The sequence below is a fragment of the Patagioenas fasciata genome, chromosome 5 (genome assembly GCF_037038585.1).
Source record: "Patagioenas fasciata isolate bPatFas1 chromosome 5, bPatFas1.hap1, whole genome shotgun sequence".
Classification (NCBI taxonomy): domain Eukaryota; kingdom Metazoa; phylum Chordata; class Aves; order Columbiformes; family Columbidae; genus Patagioenas; species Patagioenas fasciata.
In genome coordinates, this window is record NC_092524.1 from 26,266,991 (window position 1) to 26,287,063 (window position 20,073).

Sequence of the window (20,073 nt, forward strand, 5' to 3'; positions counted from 1 at the left end):
ATTATGTTCATGTCTGAAACATGTTTGAAAACAGTAACTTTGTATTTTAATGATTGTGTAGAAGTAAAAGGGTTTTTCAACAACTAAGAAAAGCAAACACAGTCATACCTTTAGCGACATACAAGCTAGAATGGCATGACATAAAATCCCGTAGTGAATCACAGTAGTTAATGGCACTGATTTATAATCACATGAATGGCAACGATTAAACGAAAGACATGTACAGAAAGGGGTTTCCTCCCTGGCACTTGTAAGGGAGCACTTCAGCATTGCAAGCAAACTCCCACTTACATCTCTAGCTCTTGTGCTTGGATGACTAAGACCTCTTCCTTGTCAGCATGACTGTAGGTCCTAGAGCTGCTGGCGTTTCATTGCCCTTCAAGGGGGTTTCCTATAAATTGTTTCAGTTTCCATATCCTTTCCTCACCTTACCCATTTCATTGCAACTTTCTAAACATCCTTCTCCCTGTCTGTCTTCTCAAGGGCTTCTGAAGCTCCTCCTTGCCACAAGTTTAGAAACTGGCCAAAAGTAAACACCAGGCACAGCTGTGCTCCTGCTGTCCTGCTCCCGTACACTGACCCTGAACTGGCAGCATGGTAATGCAGATGCTTGGAGTCAGAATTCAGAGAGAAAACCTGCCCTGAGTGAGCCCAGAGAAGCAGTTGGCTCATGTTTTGGTTTCCCAGGAGGTAGAAGGGATCATGGCATTGCAAGTTAATGATGACCACGCTAGTAGCATCTGAACTTCAGCCTGAAGAAAATTAACATCCCAATCATTTTGTATCTTTCCAAGAGGAAGATGGAGTACTCATTAGCTGTACCATTAATTTGCATTTTAAACTTGTGGAACTTTTCCACAAAAGCAGAATAAACTCAGTATAAACCAGTCATCTGTCCCCCTTCCCTAGATGCTCTTTTAGCCGAACAATTTGTAGACGCTACTCCCATTTTAAGTCTTCTTGCCAAATATTATATTTCACAGTCACATTTTTCTACCCTTGAAGATGTTTCTTCTCTATTGCTATGTGAATGTTCCAGACATACAAGAGAATCAAATTGACTCTGGCAAGGGCTGAGTTTTCAGTCTTTACACAACTTTGCCTGTGTGGAAAGGCACACAGCATGCTGGGCTCCCAATAACAGTGCCAATTAACTGTAGTTAACATGCAAGGCACAAATGCTTTGTCAGGGCTGTAGTAGCCTTCTGAGCTATAGAACAGAGTGAGAATTGATCACAGGTTCAAAAACCATTTGAAAGGGTACTCTAAAATTCCTACGCATAGTTGCAGGGTAAACAGTAAGATGAGTACAATCAGACTGCTGTTATATGTTTAGAGGCAGCAACCTAAAAAAAAAAATAAAATAATAATTTGAAAAAAAAAAAAAAACCAGCTTTATTTCTCTAATATAATTTCTAATTTTCCGGCTGAATTTGGAGATGTCATGTGGAACAGCCTAGGTGTAACGTTCTTTCCGACAGCAGTGCAGCGCGGTTCTCCGTACTGCACGGAAATCATCTGATAAGGGCTGGGCATTGTTCCGTTTACGGGAACAGATAGCGCTGTGTCAGACACCGGCTCCGCGGGGCGGGAACCTGCCGGCGCCGGCGCGAGCCGCCCGGGGGGCGCCGCTCTGCTTCTGCGGGCGCACAGCGACGCCTGCTGGCGCGGGGGAAGCGAGGTCTGCGAGGTCCGGGCTGCAGGGTTCAGGGAAAAAGCAGCAGCCAGCCTTGCCAGGGAGACATTCTGCAAGATAGTCAGATTACACTCCAAGGAGGACAGAGAACTCCTTGAGAGAGTCCAGCGCAGGGTAACAAAGATGATTAAGGGAGTGAAGCGTCTCCCTTATGTGGAAAGGCTGAGGGAGCTGGGTCTCTTTAGCTTGGAGGAGACTGAGGGGTGACCTCATTAATACCAGAGAAAGTTAGAAAGTATGACTCCAAGACACATAATGTATGTTATGATACAATGTATATAAATGCGATTAATACATATATACTTAGGTATAACAACATATATAATATTATAGTATTTGGGAATTGCTTACCATCCCACCCCACCCATTAATCTCCCTGTGGTGCAGTCAACATCCAAGAGTTGAGTTCCACTCCCCTTCCCAGCACTCTCCAGTATGTTAAGCACCTGTCCTGCTCCACCATAGAGCACCAGCCTTTCCCAGAAGGCACACAACCCCTCTCACACCCTTTTTCCTTCGTGCCTATTTCTTCTCTTTTTTCCTCCACAGCTCTAATATATAATGTCTCAATGCCACATATTTATCTGACTATCAATGTTTGCTATAGAATGTAATCACACTTTAATAGTGTGCTGTTGAGGAAGCGAGCAAGAAAAGGAGATAATGGGGTACTCCATCTATGTAAACATTTCAAGGGGGCTAAAACCTAATTAAATGGGAGGTTCATCTTTCCTCCTTTCTTACAAGCTGTAGAAGCTTGCCATGGCAGTGCTGATAAAGATGATCACAGAGCGTTTTAAAATCTGCATTCAGATGCAATGCTGCCTGGATGATGCTGGAGGGCAAGAGATTGACATCTCTTAATATTCGCCAGGCTGCCAGAGGAAGCTTACCCTTCCTGGAAAATGAAAGGTTCAGGTAAGCTAGTCATGCACATAGCCCTTTTGATGCATTAAAAATATTTTTTGTCTTGTGTTACATTTTATTAACGAATATATTCTTTTAAGAAGATTAGGTATATGCGATGGTCACAAGCACACCAAGGGTCAGGCCGTGGTTAGTGCTCTCCTGGATCTGAGAGCAGCCACAAACTCTCGCACCGTCAGACCCTGCAAAGTGTGCAGGAACCACATCATTCCATCTGCAGACAGGTAAAGGCACTGGGCCTCAGTTCAAACAGGGGACGAAAGGTGACTGATGTGGTCACTGCAGCCACTTGCTGAAACACTGACAGCAGAGGAAAAATGAAAGGAAGGTAAATGATTGATGCCCCAGTATGACCCTGCTGTGTGCGTTCTGCCTGCGCCAGTTCTGGAGAGAGACCGGGGCTTTGAATGCCTCCGAAATCACCCTTCATCCTACTGGAAAGGATATGAAGAAAAGGTCAAGTGTTTTGCTTAGCTTGGCCTCAAGCTGACGTGAGGGGAATCCTCTTTCATTTTAAGTGCCTGTGAAATCAGCAGGATGCTAAAGCATGTTGAGATTAGGGGAAGACACTCTTGCAGCCTTTTAACTTTTGCCACAATTTAGGTCATTTGAACCTACTGCATTAGTTGCAGATATTTCAGCTTCTATATGCTGGAATTAGAGAGTATTTTCCTCTTCAGGAAAATATGAAAGTCACCAAATCACATTAAACCAGTCACTTTCTTGCACCAGGAGCTCAGTGTATGACAGGCACTTCTGTGCATCTTTCACATTATTTGTATATGAGACACAAAATGGGATACAGAAACGAGTAACTGGGGGAAGAGAGCAATCAGGAAAAGGAGGAGTGTGAAAGAAAGCCCAGGAGAAGGGGGGAACAAAAAAAAAAAAAAAAAAAAAAAAAGGCCTCAAAAGGTGAAGACCATGGCGCACCCCTGAGCAACCGCGTCCCGCTCCCCCAGCAGCAGGAGGCGCCGCTGCCAAGCGCCAGGTGCACAAATCCCGGCTCATGGTGAAATCCTTGTAACTGCAGCACTTGTGAAAGTGCCTTGTGCTTTGTGCTACGATGACTAAAACCCAGACACGAGGAGCCACGCAGAAGCCGGGGCACTCCCGTTTACACTGAATACCAGTTTAATATCACTTCAGCTCCGCGGGCGTAAAACATGTACAGCACGTTGCGGGGAGTTCCCCCCCGCCCTGCCACTTTAACCCGGCCCTCAGCTCCACCGCCAGCCGCCTGGGGGCGCTGCGCAGGGGCCGGCAAACAGCTGCTCTGGGACTTCCGCCTCGTTGGTGCTGACGGCGGCGGCCTGAGCGGTAGCGGCGGCCTGCGCGGCGGCGGCGTCAGTGGCGGCCTCGGTTTCAGCGGCAGTTTCTGCCTCTTCCCCGCCGCACCATGCCCACCGTGGAGGAGCTCTACCGGAACTACGGGATCCTGGCGGACGCCACTGAGACGGCAGGCCAGGTGCGGCGTGGCTGCGGCCTGCAAGGCCTCACGAGGCCTCGGGCTTGAGTAGCGCAGTGGCGTCGCCGCCGCGGGGAGTTCTGGCCTGGGCCGGCTGAGACGGGGCGAGCGGGAAGGGGTGCCGCCGGAGGGGCTGCTCGCCCTGCCGGACAAGTAGCTAGCCCCCGGGGCTGTTCTCGGTGTGGGTTTCTTCACGAACCGGGCAGGGGGAGGGAAGAGGCGGATAGAGATGAATTCGCGGCTGCAGTTCTGCAAGGACGGAAGTAGCTCTGGCCGCTTTTGCAGCATCCTCTTCCCGTCCTGTCGGCTGCTCTCCTTTAAAATGTGGCGTCGCAGATATTAACTAGTTATTAGCTAGAGTCAGACTGTTTTTTTGCATTGGGCGCCGGGAGTTTCACCTGGCGAATTCAGGCCTTAAAGATTACACCACTAGTCATCCACATCTGATCCACTGCACTGCAGTTCTGGAGAGCTTTTGGCAGGCTGTCTTGCTAAAAAGCTTGTTGGGGGAAGGTGAAGTCTATTATGGTTCGATAATTGCCCGTAGCCCTTCCACCATCCCCCCTTTTTTTTTTTTTTTTTATTTTATTTACTTAGGGCAAAAATGGAAATTCGATCCTCATGGCTAAAGGAGGTTTTTACCTGTAGAATCCTGGCAAGATGTGCCGTTTGTTTATATCATTACTGATTATTTAAAAGGAGAGGATGACGTAGTATATTGCCAGTATAAAATATTATGGTTAATTAAAACTAGTCTTTGAATTGCATTGGGCTCTCATTTTACTGAATGGCTACCTGAAAAAGCAACAGATTTTTTCATTTTTTTTTGTGATTACACACATGAGTAATAAAGTAGCTTTGCATATACCTAGCAGTGGATTTTAAACTAGGTACTACTATACAAGGTTATTTGGAAAGTTCTTTAAGAGAACAAATAATATGATGGGTGTTGTTTTTTAATTCTTTTTTTTTCTTTTTAATTCGAGTCTATTCACTTTGCTTGTGTAATTATGCTCTAGCGAAACAAAGCATCCTTGTAGACAGTTCAGCAAAAACATCATCTCAGAGCCAAGCAAAAAATGCGACTAAAGTCTTGGGAACTATATGGAGAGATACAGAATAAACCAGACTCTATTACTGTGTCATCTTCCAAATTAGTGGTCCATCATAGTTTTTACTATTGTTAGTAGCTTTTGCAAAACAGGAATTACCATCTTTGGTAGAACAGATTCCAGCATAGTTCAGAAATGAAGCCTGGGACAGGAATCAATAGCAGATGTCTAAAAACCTCCAAGGGTAACTACAGAGTTATGATTCCAATACACTTTTCCAGCTTTGCTTCTCTATAGCTTGTGAGCTTCCAGAGTCAGAGATACTGTCTTTGTAATTAGTATATCTCACTAGATTGTTCTTCAGTGTACTTTCGTGATACTTTTTTTAAACTGATTATATTTCTGGCATACAAACGTTTCGTGACAAAATGTTCCATTACTTCATTAGCCTTTGTGAAGGAGTGATCTCTTCTGAACTTGGCATTTCATAATCTTATTTGATGTCTCCAATTTTTGCATTCCGAGAAGCTATGAGTAATTGTTCCTGATTCATCAGTTTTATCCCACTTATTACTTTATTATCTCTTACCAACCTTATGAATATGATCTCTCACTTACAAAAAGTCACCCTGTCTTAAAAAAAGAGACTTTGAACATGAGGAGAAGCGTAAGGGAACAACCAGAAGTGTGACGTGAAGAGGGGTAATTTAAAAGCCTGGAAGTATTGAACTTGTAAAAGTGTTTCAGTTGAGAAAGAGGCTCAGATATTATGAGTCTACCTTGTGAGTGAATTTAAGGTGAGAACTTGAAAAAAGCTATTAGGAAATAGGCTTAAAATAAAGAGGAAGACAAGATTTTCTTCATAACACATTGCAAAACTTCTCATAGGACATTACAGAGGATGTACTGGTTCAAGACTTAATCTAGATAAATCAATGACTGATTGGTCACTCAACAGTTATTTTTAATAACTATCTGGACTATACCTCTGGCTTAGGACATTCTTGTGTTACAGACTGGGAGGAAATGTGCAAAACTGAAGGCTCACACTGCTGCTGCAGTTGCCTGCTTTTTTTCCTTGAGCTTTTGGTGATGCCAGGTATAGGGTAAAATAAACTGCCTGAACTGTATTTTGCGTAAATGAGGGATTAGTTAGTATGCAGTAATACAAATCCATGGAATACAAACTACTCTCTTTCATTGCTGTATGAATGCTTTTTTAATATGTATTAAGTAATTTGTTCCACCAAAAAAAGTTGTTCTTAATGTGCAGTCTGAAAACCTGTGACTATAATAATGTTTATTTCACTATTAGTTTTTGTTGGCTCACTCCTGCCTTTGCTATTGAGTGCTCTGTGTTGGCACAGCTGCAGACCAAACCAGATGGGGATATGAAATGGCTGAAAAACAACCATTTTTTTTCCTTGGTTATTCTTCTTCCAGACCAGTATCCCAATCCAGTTCAGAATCCGGCAGCATGAAGTTATCAACAAGGTGTAGGGAGTGTTTAAGGAGCGTTGGTAGTGAATGTTAAAATACAGCTTATGTTAGAGGAAATTAGTGCAATGTACTGCTTTGTAAATTAGTATCTCTGTTTGTTATGGGTGAACTTCTGTGTGGAGTTGGGGCGATGATAACATGTGGCTCTGGGAAATTTAATGTAAATAAAGCAAAGTGTCCTTTGCTGTTCAAAGTAGGATAAGTTGTCTAAAACACTCTTTCCACAACCATGAGGAAAGTTAATCATATACGGTTCTGATTTCTGCTAGCATACTAACAATGCTGACTTTTACTTTGCAAACACGTAGCTAACCACAGCAAAGACTTCCTTTTATTCTAAAGTTTCACTCCTGCAGGCACACAGTCAGAAACACCTGTTTGATTCTAGTTGGAGCAGCTAGAGAATATTCAGCAACTCTGTTGCTGAAGTCTTTATTTCTGTATTTCACCTGGAGATTTTTTTTTAGATCTAGTTTCTGTTAACAGATCTTTGAAGAACTATGCTTAATCTCACATTAAGTTAACTGCTTTAATAGGTGCCAAAGATGCTTTAGCACAATATACATTAAAAATCATTTATGGTCCATTCCAGTGGCACAGTTGTTGGGACAGGTAGACTCTACTTGAGAGACAATAAACAAGCAAACAAAAGCCAGAATTGCCTTGAAAAACTGCCCAAGTCAAGTAAAGGAGATCATATAATTCCTTGAGTCTGCACTAATCTAATCTCAAGTGGTATGCAAGAGCTGTTAGCCTTCAGGCTGGCAGTTTGAACAGTAAGCACTTGAACAGACAGAGGAACCTGAATAACAGTAAAAACCAGTCAATAGAGGCAAATTTTAGTGAAGTGGGATGGTTATATTGGTCTACGAGCTAAATTTATTTCTTTGTATGAAGCTCGTATATAGTTAAGTAGCTGAAGTGAGTGGGATAGAAAAAAATCCTTTCCTTGTCTTGAGAATACTCCAGGATTTTTCTGTTTATGTATTCTGGTTTTCCTCTTTCAGCATAAGGATGCATACCAGGCGATCTTGGATGGCGTGAAAGGAGGTGCCAAGGAGAAGAGACTTGCAGCCCAGTTTATTCCTAAGTTCTTCAAGCATTTTCCAGAGCTAGCTGACTCGGCTATCAATGCCCAGTTGGACCTCTGTGAGGATGAAGACGTTTCGGTAAGAATAAGAATGGTGTAGCAAGTTGATACGTTGTTTGTTTTTTTTTTTTTTTAATTTTGTTTTTAATAGGCTGTGTCTTTTGGGTGGGGAGGGTTGGTCTTTGGAAAAGACCTGCAATAGAAGAATCTGTTGTGTGACGGTATGGGAAGATATATCAGTTCACATTTGTCTTCTTCACTCCCATCATTGATCAAAGGAATAACTCTGTGTAAATAAACTTACATATGGTTTATTTTAATATCTATTACGTGTTTTTTCTTTTCAAAAAATACAATGTGGTATTTGATTCTAATGAAGCCTTCTGGGAGGCAAGAAAATTTTGTTTGCACCTGAGAACCATGAGAATGCGATTCACAATGTAGTATTCTTGCAGAAGTCTTGAGATGCTTCGTGCTGCTTCTGTGGTATTGATAGAAGCTGTACCTTTGAAGCATCTTTGATTATCAGATCTTAAATGATTTGGGGAGATCATTCAAGGATTTTTGTGAGTGCTGGGAACAAAACCTAGAGTTTATCTCTGCAGTATGTCCAACTATAAAATTATCCTTACTGTTAGCAAATAAGACTCCATAGTACATATTCCAACCCTTTATTTTGTTGATCAAAATAGTGATTTTGTGAACAGAGATGCTGTTCAAATTTGTTTTTTCTTCAGTGCTGCTTAGATCTAAGAAAAATATATTATTTTCTTCATAGATATTTCATAATAGCTTTATAGTAAATATGAAGTTTGGACTGCTATTAAATTCTGAGACTTGAACATCGCTTTCTGAATACAGTATTCATGTTAAAAGGATATGTGGTCACTTTCTCAAATTTGGCTGATATTTCTGCCAAACTTTCTTAGTTGAATTGCCTGATTTTTTTTATTTAATTTCTTTAATTTTTGAAATTTTTTGTTTCAAAATACTGACAATTTTGACAGATCCGGCGACAAGCAATCAAGGAATTGCCTCAGTTTGCCACTGGAGATAATCTTCCTCGGGTAGCAGACATCCTGACTCAGCTTCTACAGTCAGGTAGGAGACGCTGGTAGTTTCCTGGCTGCTTTCCTGTGGCACGCTTGAAGATGTATTATAGTGTTGTTCTGTAAAATGTTTTCTGCTGATCCATAATTGGTTACAAAGCTGTCTGTCCTGGTGCCATTCATGTCCTATTTCTGCTCTTCCCCCCATTCCCTTTATATTTGCTGTACAGTTATGTTGCTGCTTCTCATGAAAGGTTGCTAATTACCCTAATCTAAACTGAAAATCTGTCTTTTGAATATAACATTTCTTTCAAGTTCTCTGAAAACATCTGTAGAAAAAGGGCGGGGAGGTGGAACAAAAAAAAACCCACCCTCCGGTTATGGACTGCAGCAAATTGCCTTCTGAAAGAGTTATTGGATTTCTAATACAAGTACTTAGGAACTCAAAAAATCCTGAAGGCATTTTCTTCCATACAATGCATTTTTGATACAAAATATTTGATTCATAATTTAATATACAGTATGTATTTTTTTAATTTCAGTAAGTTATATAGTGCTAAATATTAGATATTCAAATTTGTATTAAAAACGCATGATTAAGTCTCTAGGCTTCTCATAAGATACTTTTTTTTTTTGAGACTTACACATTTCTCCATTTCGTTCAAGAGGAAAATTGTTTCTCCTTCCTAGAAATACCATAGATTACTGGAGAGTTTAAGAAGAAATAACTGTTTATTCTATCTTAATTTAGTAAACGTCAGCTTGTTTATTCAACTGTTCCTTAAAATTACTAAATATATTGATTAATAAATTCCCTTCAATTTTTCGGTCCTATTGAGTTTATAATGTTATATTTTTGGCAGGGAGACTGAAGTGGCAGGTAGCTTTTTTTTTTTTTTACTTCCAGCTTTCATAATTGTGGCTTTCTACTTCCTCAGTCTAGTAGTTGTCAAAAATACAAGTTATGTTTATAATTAAGTGCTGAGGATAGTATGCTTCTTGTGTGGTGTGAGAAATCTTTGTTTTTCTGCTTTTATGTTTGCATTTCAAGGATATGCATATCAGGTTTTTTTCTCTCTTCAGATGATTCTGCAGAATTCAATTTGGTGAACAATGCTTTGCTCAGTATATTTAAGATGGATGCTAAAGGTAAAGGACACATTTTTTCTATAAATGTCTTTTATTAATGTTTCCCAGTCTCTAGTAAGGTGAGAACAGGACTCAATTTTGTATCTTCCTGTTACAATGTAAAAGTTAGAGGCGCACTCTTTGGTTTTACAAACGATACTGAACTTTTCAATAATTGTGTATCTGAATTATACAGACCAATACAAGAAAGTGGGTTCTTATGTCAAGCTATGTGAAAAATGTGTTTTTTCTTAAAACTTAGCATAGCAGTTATTTTAAGATGTGTCATGGATTCTTACAGGAGGAAACTTCTTTCTTCTGCGTAGATGGTTCAGCTCTTAACTTCTAAAATAATCTGCATTACGTGATTTATTTTCTGTTCAGGGACTTTGGGAGGGTTATTCAGTCAAATTCTTCAGGGAGAGGATATTGTGAGAGAGAGAGCCATCAAGTTCCTCTCTACAAAACTGAAAACCCTGCCGGAAGAGGTGATGACAAAGGAGGTAGAAGAGTTCATATTGACTGAATCAAAGAAGGTGAGCGTCTTATTTCAGTACAAATTTAAGTATAATTAAACCATCCCTTATCACTGGCTTTGCTTTGGAGGTCTGTTTGTTTAAACCACATGTGGAGTTAAACATTGTACAAATGTGATCTTCTAGTTATCCTGTTCTGTTATAATCCAAACTTTGCAGCACTTTTTTTGTGCTAAAATAATGCTAGGCTCTTCTCATCCTGTAAGAGTGAATTTTACTAGAATCATAGAATTATTCACATTGGAAAGGGACTTTGGGAGATTGATCACCTTAGTGAATCATGGTCACCTGAATTCAGATCAGGTTTTTCTGTGTTTTGTCCAGTTGGGTTTTGAAAACTTCTAAGGATGGAGATTTCTCATACTGTCTGGGCTACCAGCTCCAATGTTTGTCATCAGTGTGTTGTGAGGTTATGTTGTTGGTTTTTGGTTTGGATTTGTTTGTTTGTTTTCTTTATCCAGTTGGAACCTCCCATTTCAGTTTTGTATCATTTTCCTATTCTCACCCTGTCCATCTCAGTAAAGAACCTGGCTTCTACTCTTCACGACTTGCTCTTGAGTATTGGAAGATTAGTGTTAGATCGCCTCATCATCCCCTTATGACTTTTTTCCTTAAGGCTGAAAAAATCCCAGTTTTCTTAGGTTCTCCTCACAGGTCATGTGCTCTAGACACTGATCACCTTGTTGGCTGGGCTTTCTAAAGCCTCTCAGCAACTTCCTCATACAGGAGGGCCTGATACTCGGTGCAGTATTCCAGGTTTGGTCTATTGAGGGCATAGCAAAGGAGAAACCTCGATCCCTTTTCTTCCCTCAGTCTACTGGCTATACTTGTCATAGCCCAGGACACTACATCACCCAAGGAATGCTGCAGATACTTAGGTGTAGCCTGCTGTTTCCCAAAACCCTCTGGATCTTTGCAGCAGAGCAGTTCCCCAGCTGGTCAGTCCCCACCGTGTGCTGATGCAGGGAAGTTAAGTTAGTTCATCCCAGGTGCAGGACTTTCTATTTGTCTTTGTTGAATTTTATGGGATTCCTGTGCATTCCCCAAGCTGAGAAAGTTATAAAAAGTATTAATCAATAATGAATAGCTTTTCATTTAATATTTATTCTGCTTCTCAATAATGAGTAGATATTGATTTAAAATTTATTCTGCCTGAAGCATACCATTTTGTTAGATAAATTTCTTCATAAGGTTAGAGTTCAATAAAAATAAAGTTTCCTATGCACAGCTTGATGGCAGCTACTTTAAATTGGAGGTGCACACAGTGCATGTTTTCATGTGTTCCTTTAAACTGGTGTTTTTAAACAGCTAGTGACTAAATTTAAATGCTAAATATTTGCATATTTTACCTTTTCAAATCAGGTAGGTTTGACTGGGAGGTTTGCTAACTACCACCATAGAAATACATTTTCTGGTGTTCTATTAAGGTGCTGGAAGATGTGACAGGCGAGGAATTTGTTCTGTTCATGAAAATATTGTCAGGATTAAAAAGCTTACAGACAGTGAGTGGAAGGCAACAACTGGTGGAACTGGTAGCCGAACAAGCTGACCTGGAACAAATGTTCAATCCATCTGATCCAGACTGTGTGGACAGACTTCTACAGTGTACTCGACAGGCAGTGCCACTCTTCTCAGTATGTATTTATTTGCTTTGCATGAGGAATATTGTGACAAGTTAATGGCTGTAGCTTCTCTTTGGTGTTCTCAGTAGTTAAGTTAGAATGACAGCATATGAGTACCTCTCCACCTTCAGCTTCCAATGTATTAAAATGTTGGAAAACATCCTTAAAGCCTCTGAATACAAAGAGCTTTTGTGTTATTCTCTGCTTTTCAACATATTCTTTCAAATTGAAGATGGCACAGTGAATTATGACAAGATTCTCACAGTAGGTTCATACATGTATGAGTTTGATTATTTCAAGTCTGATGCCAGGCAACTGCAGTGCTTGCTTTTCAGCCTCTGTTGCAGACAACCCCTGAGTTTAAGTTACCTGAAAGGTTCTCTGTGTTTTAGGAGTTAGAGGGAAGTTTAATAAACCTTGCATGGTTTGTGCTTAAAGCTATAGCTGTATCGTAGGCATTTATAAGGGTGTCAGAGTGATAGGGGGATAACACTTCTTCAGACTTGTAGCCTGAATGATTCGTGGTGTTTTTTGCAGAAAAATGTTCATTCCACAAAATTTGTTACTTACTTCTGTGAACATGTGCTGCCAAACCTCAGTTCTTTGACTACCCCCGTGGAGGGTCTTGATATCCAGTTAGAGGTAAGCCCAAGCTAAAACGTCTTTCAAGTCATAAAACAACAGCATCTTAGATGAAGACAGCTATTTTTAAAATCACAAACTTTCCTAAGTGGTTTTCTTGTTCTTGGTTTGTAGGAAAACTAGCTACACTAGGAAAAAACAAGTTTGCTGCGTTGACGCATGACTGAGCATTGCTTTTTAAAGTGTGTGCCATTTGTCCTGAGCTTTCAAGGCAAGGCTAGAATAAGTAGATCAGTGTAATCATTTTTATATTACTGTCAATTTTTTTAAGCACATAGCATTTACTGAAATGATTGCTGCATGGTTTGTGCTAATTTAGCCTCCTAAGGGAGTGGCTTAATGTCTATAATTTTATTTATGTTAATCAGCGCTGCAGCTTCAGTTAGATCTCTGAGAATCTCACTTTGAAGGTGAGCTGTGCTGTAGACATCCTCCATATATTCTTTGCTGATGCTTGGGAGGGGTTTTATTGTGATAGCTGAGCTCCAGTGTCCCAGCCACAGTGATACGCTTCTAGGTTGAAAGTTAAGCCTTTGTACTTTTCAGTTAACACACAAAAACCTGGCTATCCTTGTAGGTTTTGAAGCTTCTTGCTGAAATGAGTTCATTTTGTGGCGATATGGAAAAACTTGAATCAAATTTGAAGAAGCTGTTTGATAAATTACTGGTAAGACTGATTCAGTTTTTACTCATGTAAAATTCTTAGTTTGTTTTGATGATTTAAAAAAAAAAATTATCTATTTCTCCTTTTTGTTAAGTGGCTATTTCAAAGATAGGTTTGTCCATGATATAAGGTCAAACATCATTTTGCAATTCAAAGGCTTTGTAGATTTGTTAACCTGCACAATGCTTTTAATCCAGTAAACTCATGTGGTTTTGTTCTTTTTAAATTTTATAGTCATGAGAGGCTTATATTGATGTCATGAAAGGCTATATCTGCACTGATAATTTTAGGCAAATTCAGCACTGTTTCAGAAGCATTGGTGCTTGCTGTGGTAGCAGTGCTACTGTATTATTTCCTCAGAGGTGATACATCATGTATGTCTAGGCAAACCACCTGTACCAGGACTTCATGCAGCAGTTCATCATGTTAGTATGGGAATGGGGGGATATTTCTTAAATTGTCAGCATAAATAAACCCTCCAGTTCAAACACTGCAAAAGAATGGTCATTCTCTGTAAATGTGTCTCACACCTTGGTTTTACCTTTCTGTTCATTAGGAATATATGCCCCTTCCTCCAGAGGAAGCAGAGAATGGAGAAAATGCTGGCAATGAAGAGCCCAAGTTGCAGTTCAGTTATGTGGAGTGTTTATTGTACAGCTTCCATCAGCTGGGCCGTAAACTTCCAGACTTCCTCACAGCCAAGCTGAATGCAGAGAAATTGAAAGACTTTAAAATCAGGTAATCATTTAGAGGCAGGTGTTACAGTTGTCTTAGAAAATGTGAATTATTATTGTCTGGATGCTAAAGAAGCACAATTCAGATTGGCAGAAGACTTACTTTGAGCATTTTACCTAGAGGGGAAAAATTGAGATTACTACTTGCCTTTGCTTATGCTTTTATTTTATGGGACTATGCTTTTAAATTTTTCAGGTTACAGTATTTTGCTCGAGGGTTGCAGGTGTATATTCGACAGCTTCGTCTAGCACTTCAAGGAAAAACAGGAGATGCCTTGAAAACAGAGGAGGTGAATATTGTTCAGGAATTCTAATTTTTCTAATTGAGCCTACCAAAATAGCCATTGGCCTATGTTAGTGGGCTGCAGTCTGTTGTAAGTGTGCAGATAGATTAAGGGAATAATACTGTTAACATCTGTTGCAAGTGCATCTTACCGGATGCTGCATTTTGCAAGCTAAGATGATCTTTTAGTTCTACTGTTAGCTACTCTCTGCATCTATGTGTATTTAGCTTAAGTGTGCTCTGCGTTTTTGAAAGGGAAAATGTTCATATATTGGGGGGGAAATTTTAGTGGGAAGTACACTGGAACGTTAAAAGCAGCTAGATAGTGTAAAACTGCAAAAAGCCTAAAACTAGTTATAACGAAAACTCAGAAGTGTACACACCTTTCACTATTATTACAGCTATAGCAATTCACTAGGAAGAGCAGTGATTTTAATGTTCACGACTTCATCAAATGCAGTTGGCATAATTTAAAGCTAGTAGAATAGGTTTTCAGTGGTGTTTCTTTTTTTACAGAACAAGATTAAAGTGGTTGCCTTGAAAATAACCAATAACATTAATGTTTTAATCAAGGTAAGTCCTGACATTATGAAGGAGGAAATTCATAGGGTAGAGTAACCTATACAGAAAAAAAAACTATATCAATCTGAACTGAGTTATATTGTGTTATTATGTTTGTCAGTGTTAGTCAGCTCAGCGTTGCTGTCCACGTTACTGTTTCTGAAGAGACATGGATCTGCCATTTATGCAGCTTAGCCTTTGCTGCTGCTGCTGTTGGGGTGGGGTGTTAAGGCCCTTTTTTGCAGCTCCTAGTTGCCTGCAGGAGCAGAAGAACTTGCTTTAGGAGTCTCTGGATTCTGTCCAAGCCTCTGTCCTTATCGTTTCCCTTTCTTCCAGTAGCAGGGAAGGATAAGGAATAGTTTGAAGAGGTGCAAGAAGTTGGAAAGGAGGGAGGAGGCAAAGCAAGCTGCTATACATAATAATTTTCTCCAAAGAGTCTAGGAGAGATGAGCTGCAGAAAGACACTGCCATCCAGAGTGCTTGAAACCATTCTGATTCCTTCTAACCACCTTTTCCTCTCTCCCCTCCCTTCCGCTCTCTCCCCTTCAGTCACTAAAAAACTTTCTTCAAATGGGAAACTTTGGCAACAGTATTGAGAAGCCTGTCTTTTACCATCATAGCAGGGATGTCAGATGTCTCCCTGCAGGAGCCATTGTAGTCCAGTGTAAGATGCTTGATTTACATAGGGAAAGAAAGAAAGCATATCATGTCAGTCTAAGACACTATTTTGTTAATACAAATCTCATTTAGAATCATAGAATAGAATTGTAGAACAGTCTGGGTTGGAATGAACCTTCAAAGGTCACCTAATCCAACTCCTCTGCAATGAGGAGGAACATCTTCAACTAGATCAGGTTGCTCAGAGTCTCATCCCGCCTGGACTTGAATGTCTCTTGGCAACCTGTGCCAGTGTTTCACCACCCTCATTGTAAAAAGTTTCTTCCTTATTCAAATTTCCTTGTAAAGTGTATTAGCTGAGGCAGCCAGATAAGGCGGTTAGCTACTGACACCTTATCCCTCTGCCATGTGACTTCAAAAATGGTTTAAAATTGTTGGAAAGTAACTGTTATTCTGGAGTCTGAGTAGGTAGCTAAAATTCTGAAGTGCAATCAACATGAATTTAACTGTTGAGTAAACTGTCTAATTTTGTCTCCATAGGATCTCTTCCACATTCCTCCTTCTTATAAAAGCACAGTTACACTGTCCTGGAAACCTGTACAGAAGGCAGATGCAAGGTAAGAGTTTTTCATTTAAAAGAAAACTGTTAGTTTCTGCCGATTACAAAATAAAGATCCCAAGCTGTGTATGTATTATATACAAGACACGTGAGCTAAAAGTTTCATAATAAAAAATAATGCCCATCCTGGAATAAATTAAGGCTGTGGAGTGATAATCTTAGTCTGGCTTTAGGGATACAGTAGACCACATCAACTGGAGACTAGCTTATTTCCTCTTTTGAAGTGTTTTTTAGGGCATCTTCATTAGTTGCTACTGGCTTACAGTGGTTGATCTTTGAGGCTGAACTGCTGTTCTGTACTTGTCACTACAAGGGTGTAATAATCTGGTTTTGTTTTCTTCTGTCAGTCAAAAAAGAGCAAGTGAAGATACAACCTCAAGTTCACCCCCAAAGAAAGCTTCGGCAGGACCAAAAAGGGATGCCAGGCAAATATATAATCCTCCCAGTGGAAAATACAGCAGTAACCTGGGTAGTTTTTCTTATGGTAAGTTAGGCAGCTTGGAAAAACTTTGTCTATTTACAGTTGTGCTTTAGGGTGGGGGGAACAAACAAATTAAGCAAATTTACTATCACATTCTATGAAGATCAAATTGTACTGTCACCAATTTTTTTTGTGTAATGGTCTCTTTCTAGCTGCTGATCTGTTACAGTGTTTTACTGTTACCAGCCTATAACTATATGTCATTTGCAAGGTAGTTTTAGTAGTGTTTTAATACATAGAGTTAGTAATTGTATTATTGTGTTCTCTATTATGGAATACAGACTCGCACCCCAGATTTCCCATTGGACAGACCAGTTTTTGCAAGTGGCAGAGCTGGGCCACCACCTGTCACACAACTGGACCTGTGCTGAATTGCTGTTACAGCTACTGCTGATGTTGCAGATCTGATCCAGAACAACTGGGAATTGCCAGGTTCACTGTCCATACACAGTTGTGTCTCCATGCCCCCAGTCGCAGTGATTCTGTCTCTCTGCAAATCACACTTTTGGGCAGAACATGAGAGCAGTTGCAGACTGGATGAATAGGCCCAACAATGGCAGCAACCTGTGTAAGATCCAACTGGGATCCATCTAAGATTTTTAATTTGGTATAGTTAAGATACCAGCCCAGCAAAAAAGAAACTTAAGTTGCAGGTGATAACGTTAAGGATGGAAAAGGACAGGCATACTGACGAAGTTGTGGTTTTCCATCAATTTGTAAAATCACTAGGAGCAGTCAGACAAACACCTCAAGATTGACACAGTGTTACTGGACAGAAGAATGAGCTAGGTAGCCTAATAAAGTTCTTTACAAACCAGTTTTCAATTCTGTGATAATGAGTTGGCCCAAATATAGTTCTAAAATAATGGGGTAGTTATGTATCATATTATTAAGCCTAGAGAGGCTAGTTCTCCTGACCTTCTTTTACAATTAGTGGGATCTGTTGTCATCAAAGCGTAACTTGGAGTTCTCATGGTACATAAGCAGGATTAACCTCAGAGACTTAAAGTCAGCCTTCAGTTTCTCTAGTTACTGCTGTTTAATTTTAATCTGTGTACAGTGTAAAGTCCTTATGAAAAGTTTTGACTTTTATTTCAGAGCAAAGAGGTGGTTTCCGGGGTGGACGAGGAAGAGGCTGGGGAGGACGTGGCAATCGTAGCCGAGGAAGAATCTACTGAGTAGACCACCATTTCCATGGCCCTGAAGGGCTAAAGTGAAAGTGCTACTCTGCAAGTTTGGAGTATTGTTTCCTTCAAGGACTGCCTTCCACTAAGACTGACTTAAATGTTCTTTATACCTTTGTATGTATGATCTACTTTTCTAACGGACTACAACTTGTCCATAGTGAAACTACAGCTGTATTTTTGGATGCTTACAGTCAGCAGGTTTGGGTTCTTATTTTTGAAGTGTCTTCAGGATTTATTCAAGATTGGAAAAGAGCAGAAATGTTTTACCAAAAGCTACATCTTGACAGTTTGTATATTAACCTAAAAATCAGCTACTGCATAACTGAAACTATATAGTTGAGTTTATGTATTAAGTATTGGACAGGAAAGGCATGATGACAGAGATACATGTCAGATAAGCTTAGCAGCTGAAGTAATCCTTTCCTCATCTGTAACCATATTTTGCAATATGTGGAGAAGAGTACCATTGTTAAATTAGCTTTGATTTACTTTTTTGATGGAATTGAATGAGACACGTGGTGGTTTTTTTAAGTTTGCAACATGGGAATTTATTTTGCTTGTAGCATGAAGCAATCCTTTTACTTAGAGATGTGGAGAATGTGATGTTTTCTGGTTTGCACATCTTACTCTTCTCCGTGCATTGTAATGCAAAAGTGCTGTTTTGCAAATGAATTTTTAATGTTTAATATTAATATGTGCATATAGTTATGCCGTGAAATTTCAGTAAATGAACAGGAAAAACAAATCAATAAATGACTAGAATTATTCCAGGAATGGGTAAAGACTGATTCAGTGATTAAGCTTCATAGGCTCGAGCTGGACCATAGTACCACCTGGCTCTTTTCTATGTTTTGCAGATTTCTGGGTTAGTTAGCACTTGAAGGTTGGTTATTTTCTGGTTTGTGGTTTTTGGGGGGTTGAGGGTGGGTCATCAGTTTTGGGTTTTTTTTACCAATACAGTTGCATTTAAAAATATATAAATAAGATTGTATTTTGGGTAACATTGAGAAATTCCAGCTACATAGCTCAATTCAGGTGGAAAATTAATAATTCAATGCTATTTTTTTCTGCAGCAACTTGGGATTCATATTTACTGGTGTACACCCAGAAAAGACAGTGTAAGAGCACAATACTTTTTTTTTTTTTATTTTCACCACTCCAAATTTTTACTTCTCAGGTCATTCAACATTGTAAAGGAAGGAGCAGGTAGTAGAAAGAAGTTTGGAAAGAGGAAAAGTTCAAGGGTGTGTTGATGTAAGATAGCTTAGCCTTTAGAAGAATGAAGACTATTTCTTATCCTCCTTTTTTTTGTCCAGCCATTTGATATCCATAGACATATGCCTGAAAGTGTTGTTTCCCCAGCTAGTTCCATTTGTATTTGCTTGTGAATCTGATTCAGGTGTCTTCATTAACACTCTTTGATATTTATCACTACAATCAGAAGGCTGGAATACTGAAACTGTGTCAAATTTAGAGACTTTGTCGATGCTAAATTAGAAGTCTGGTTTTGCTTAACTCTGGAGCAGTAGGCAGCAAACTTTGGGCATTCCAGGACATGTGAGCTGACTTTGCATTTCTGATTACATGCCAGCTGCTAAACTCAGATTTGTCACTAAAACCAGCAACCTTGGCAACGAGCTTCCAAGGACAAATTCGTGAGATCAGAATGTCACTCTGGAAGTAGGCACTAGATGGGTAATAAGCTTCCACTGGGGGGGGGGGGGGTGTGGGAAGACATTTTGCACTTCTGGCTATAATTTGTGTTTTGAAAGGATTTAAAAATGTGATCTCAAAGCCTAAATAGAGTTTCTATTTAGACTAATAACTAGGTACTAGCAGCTCATTTTCTCACTGAATTTTGAGTGAGTTTTCTTTACAGGAGTCCTGATTTTCAGAGGTGATGCGCAAAGTTCTCGTGGCCTCAGAAGTAGTTAGATTTCACCCCCCTCCCACCCCAGTTTCATATTTAATTTTAATGCAGTGAGTTCTTGTGGAGACAGCTGTTCGCCATCTTGTTGAATTGTAAATGTTCCCTTACACTTTTGGAATAAATTCATTTTGTAATTTTGTTTGGCTCATTGTTTCACAGTTACTCTGCAACATCTTGTGTTGACTTAGTAAAAAGGTACTGAGGTATTTTTTGGTTTAGTGACTTACTCCTTAGATTGCTATAGATGTATTGAGCTGTTTGCCAATAAGGAGTAGATTTTTAGTAA

General features: G+C 39.8%; 1 protein-coding gene across 2 annotated transcripts; it reads left to right on the forward strand.

Annotated features, from left to right (window-relative positions):
• The first annotated feature begins 3,900 nt into the window (after positions 1 to 3,900).
• Positions 3,901 to 19,925, forward strand: API5 (apoptosis inhibitor 5). Of its 2 annotated transcripts, none has more exons than XM_065838651.2 (14): positions 3,901 to 4,091; positions 7,651 to 7,812; positions 8,741 to 8,834; positions 9,866 to 9,931; positions 10,295 to 10,446; positions 11,874 to 12,080; positions 12,606 to 12,710; positions 13,288 to 13,377; positions 13,931 to 14,112; positions 14,305 to 14,398; positions 14,908 to 14,964; positions 16,111 to 16,187; positions 16,537 to 16,673; positions 16,952 to 17,733. In XM_065838651.2, exons 1-14 carry the CDS (start codon positions 4,023 to 4,025, stop codon positions 17,062 to 17,064), a joined length of 1,605 nt encoding a protein of 534 aa, XP_065694723.1. In that variant the 5' UTR covers positions 3,901 to 4,022; the 3' UTR covers positions 17,065 to 17,733. The 2 variants fall into 2 exon arrangements, with proteins under 2 accessions (XP_065694723.1, XP_065694722.1); XM_065838650.2 differs by lacking the exon at positions 16,952 to 17,733 and adding an exon at positions 17,769 to 19,925 and having other exon boundaries at positions 3,902 to 4,091.
• Positions 19,926 to 20,073: the final 148 nt, after the last annotated feature.

Coding starts and splice junctions, on each gene's coding strand:
- API5 (XM_065838651.2), top strand. CDS start 4,023: ATGCCCACCGTGGAGGAGCTCTACCGGAACTACGGGATCCTGGCGGAC. Junction 7,813..8,740: donor GTGAGGATGAAGACGTTTCG/GTAAGAATAAGA, acceptor CAATTTTGACAG/ATCCGGCGACAAGCAATCAA. Junction 14,399..14,907: donor ATGCCTTGAAAACAGAGGAG/GTGAATATTGTT, acceptor CTTTTTTTACAG/AACAAGATTAAAGTGGTTGC.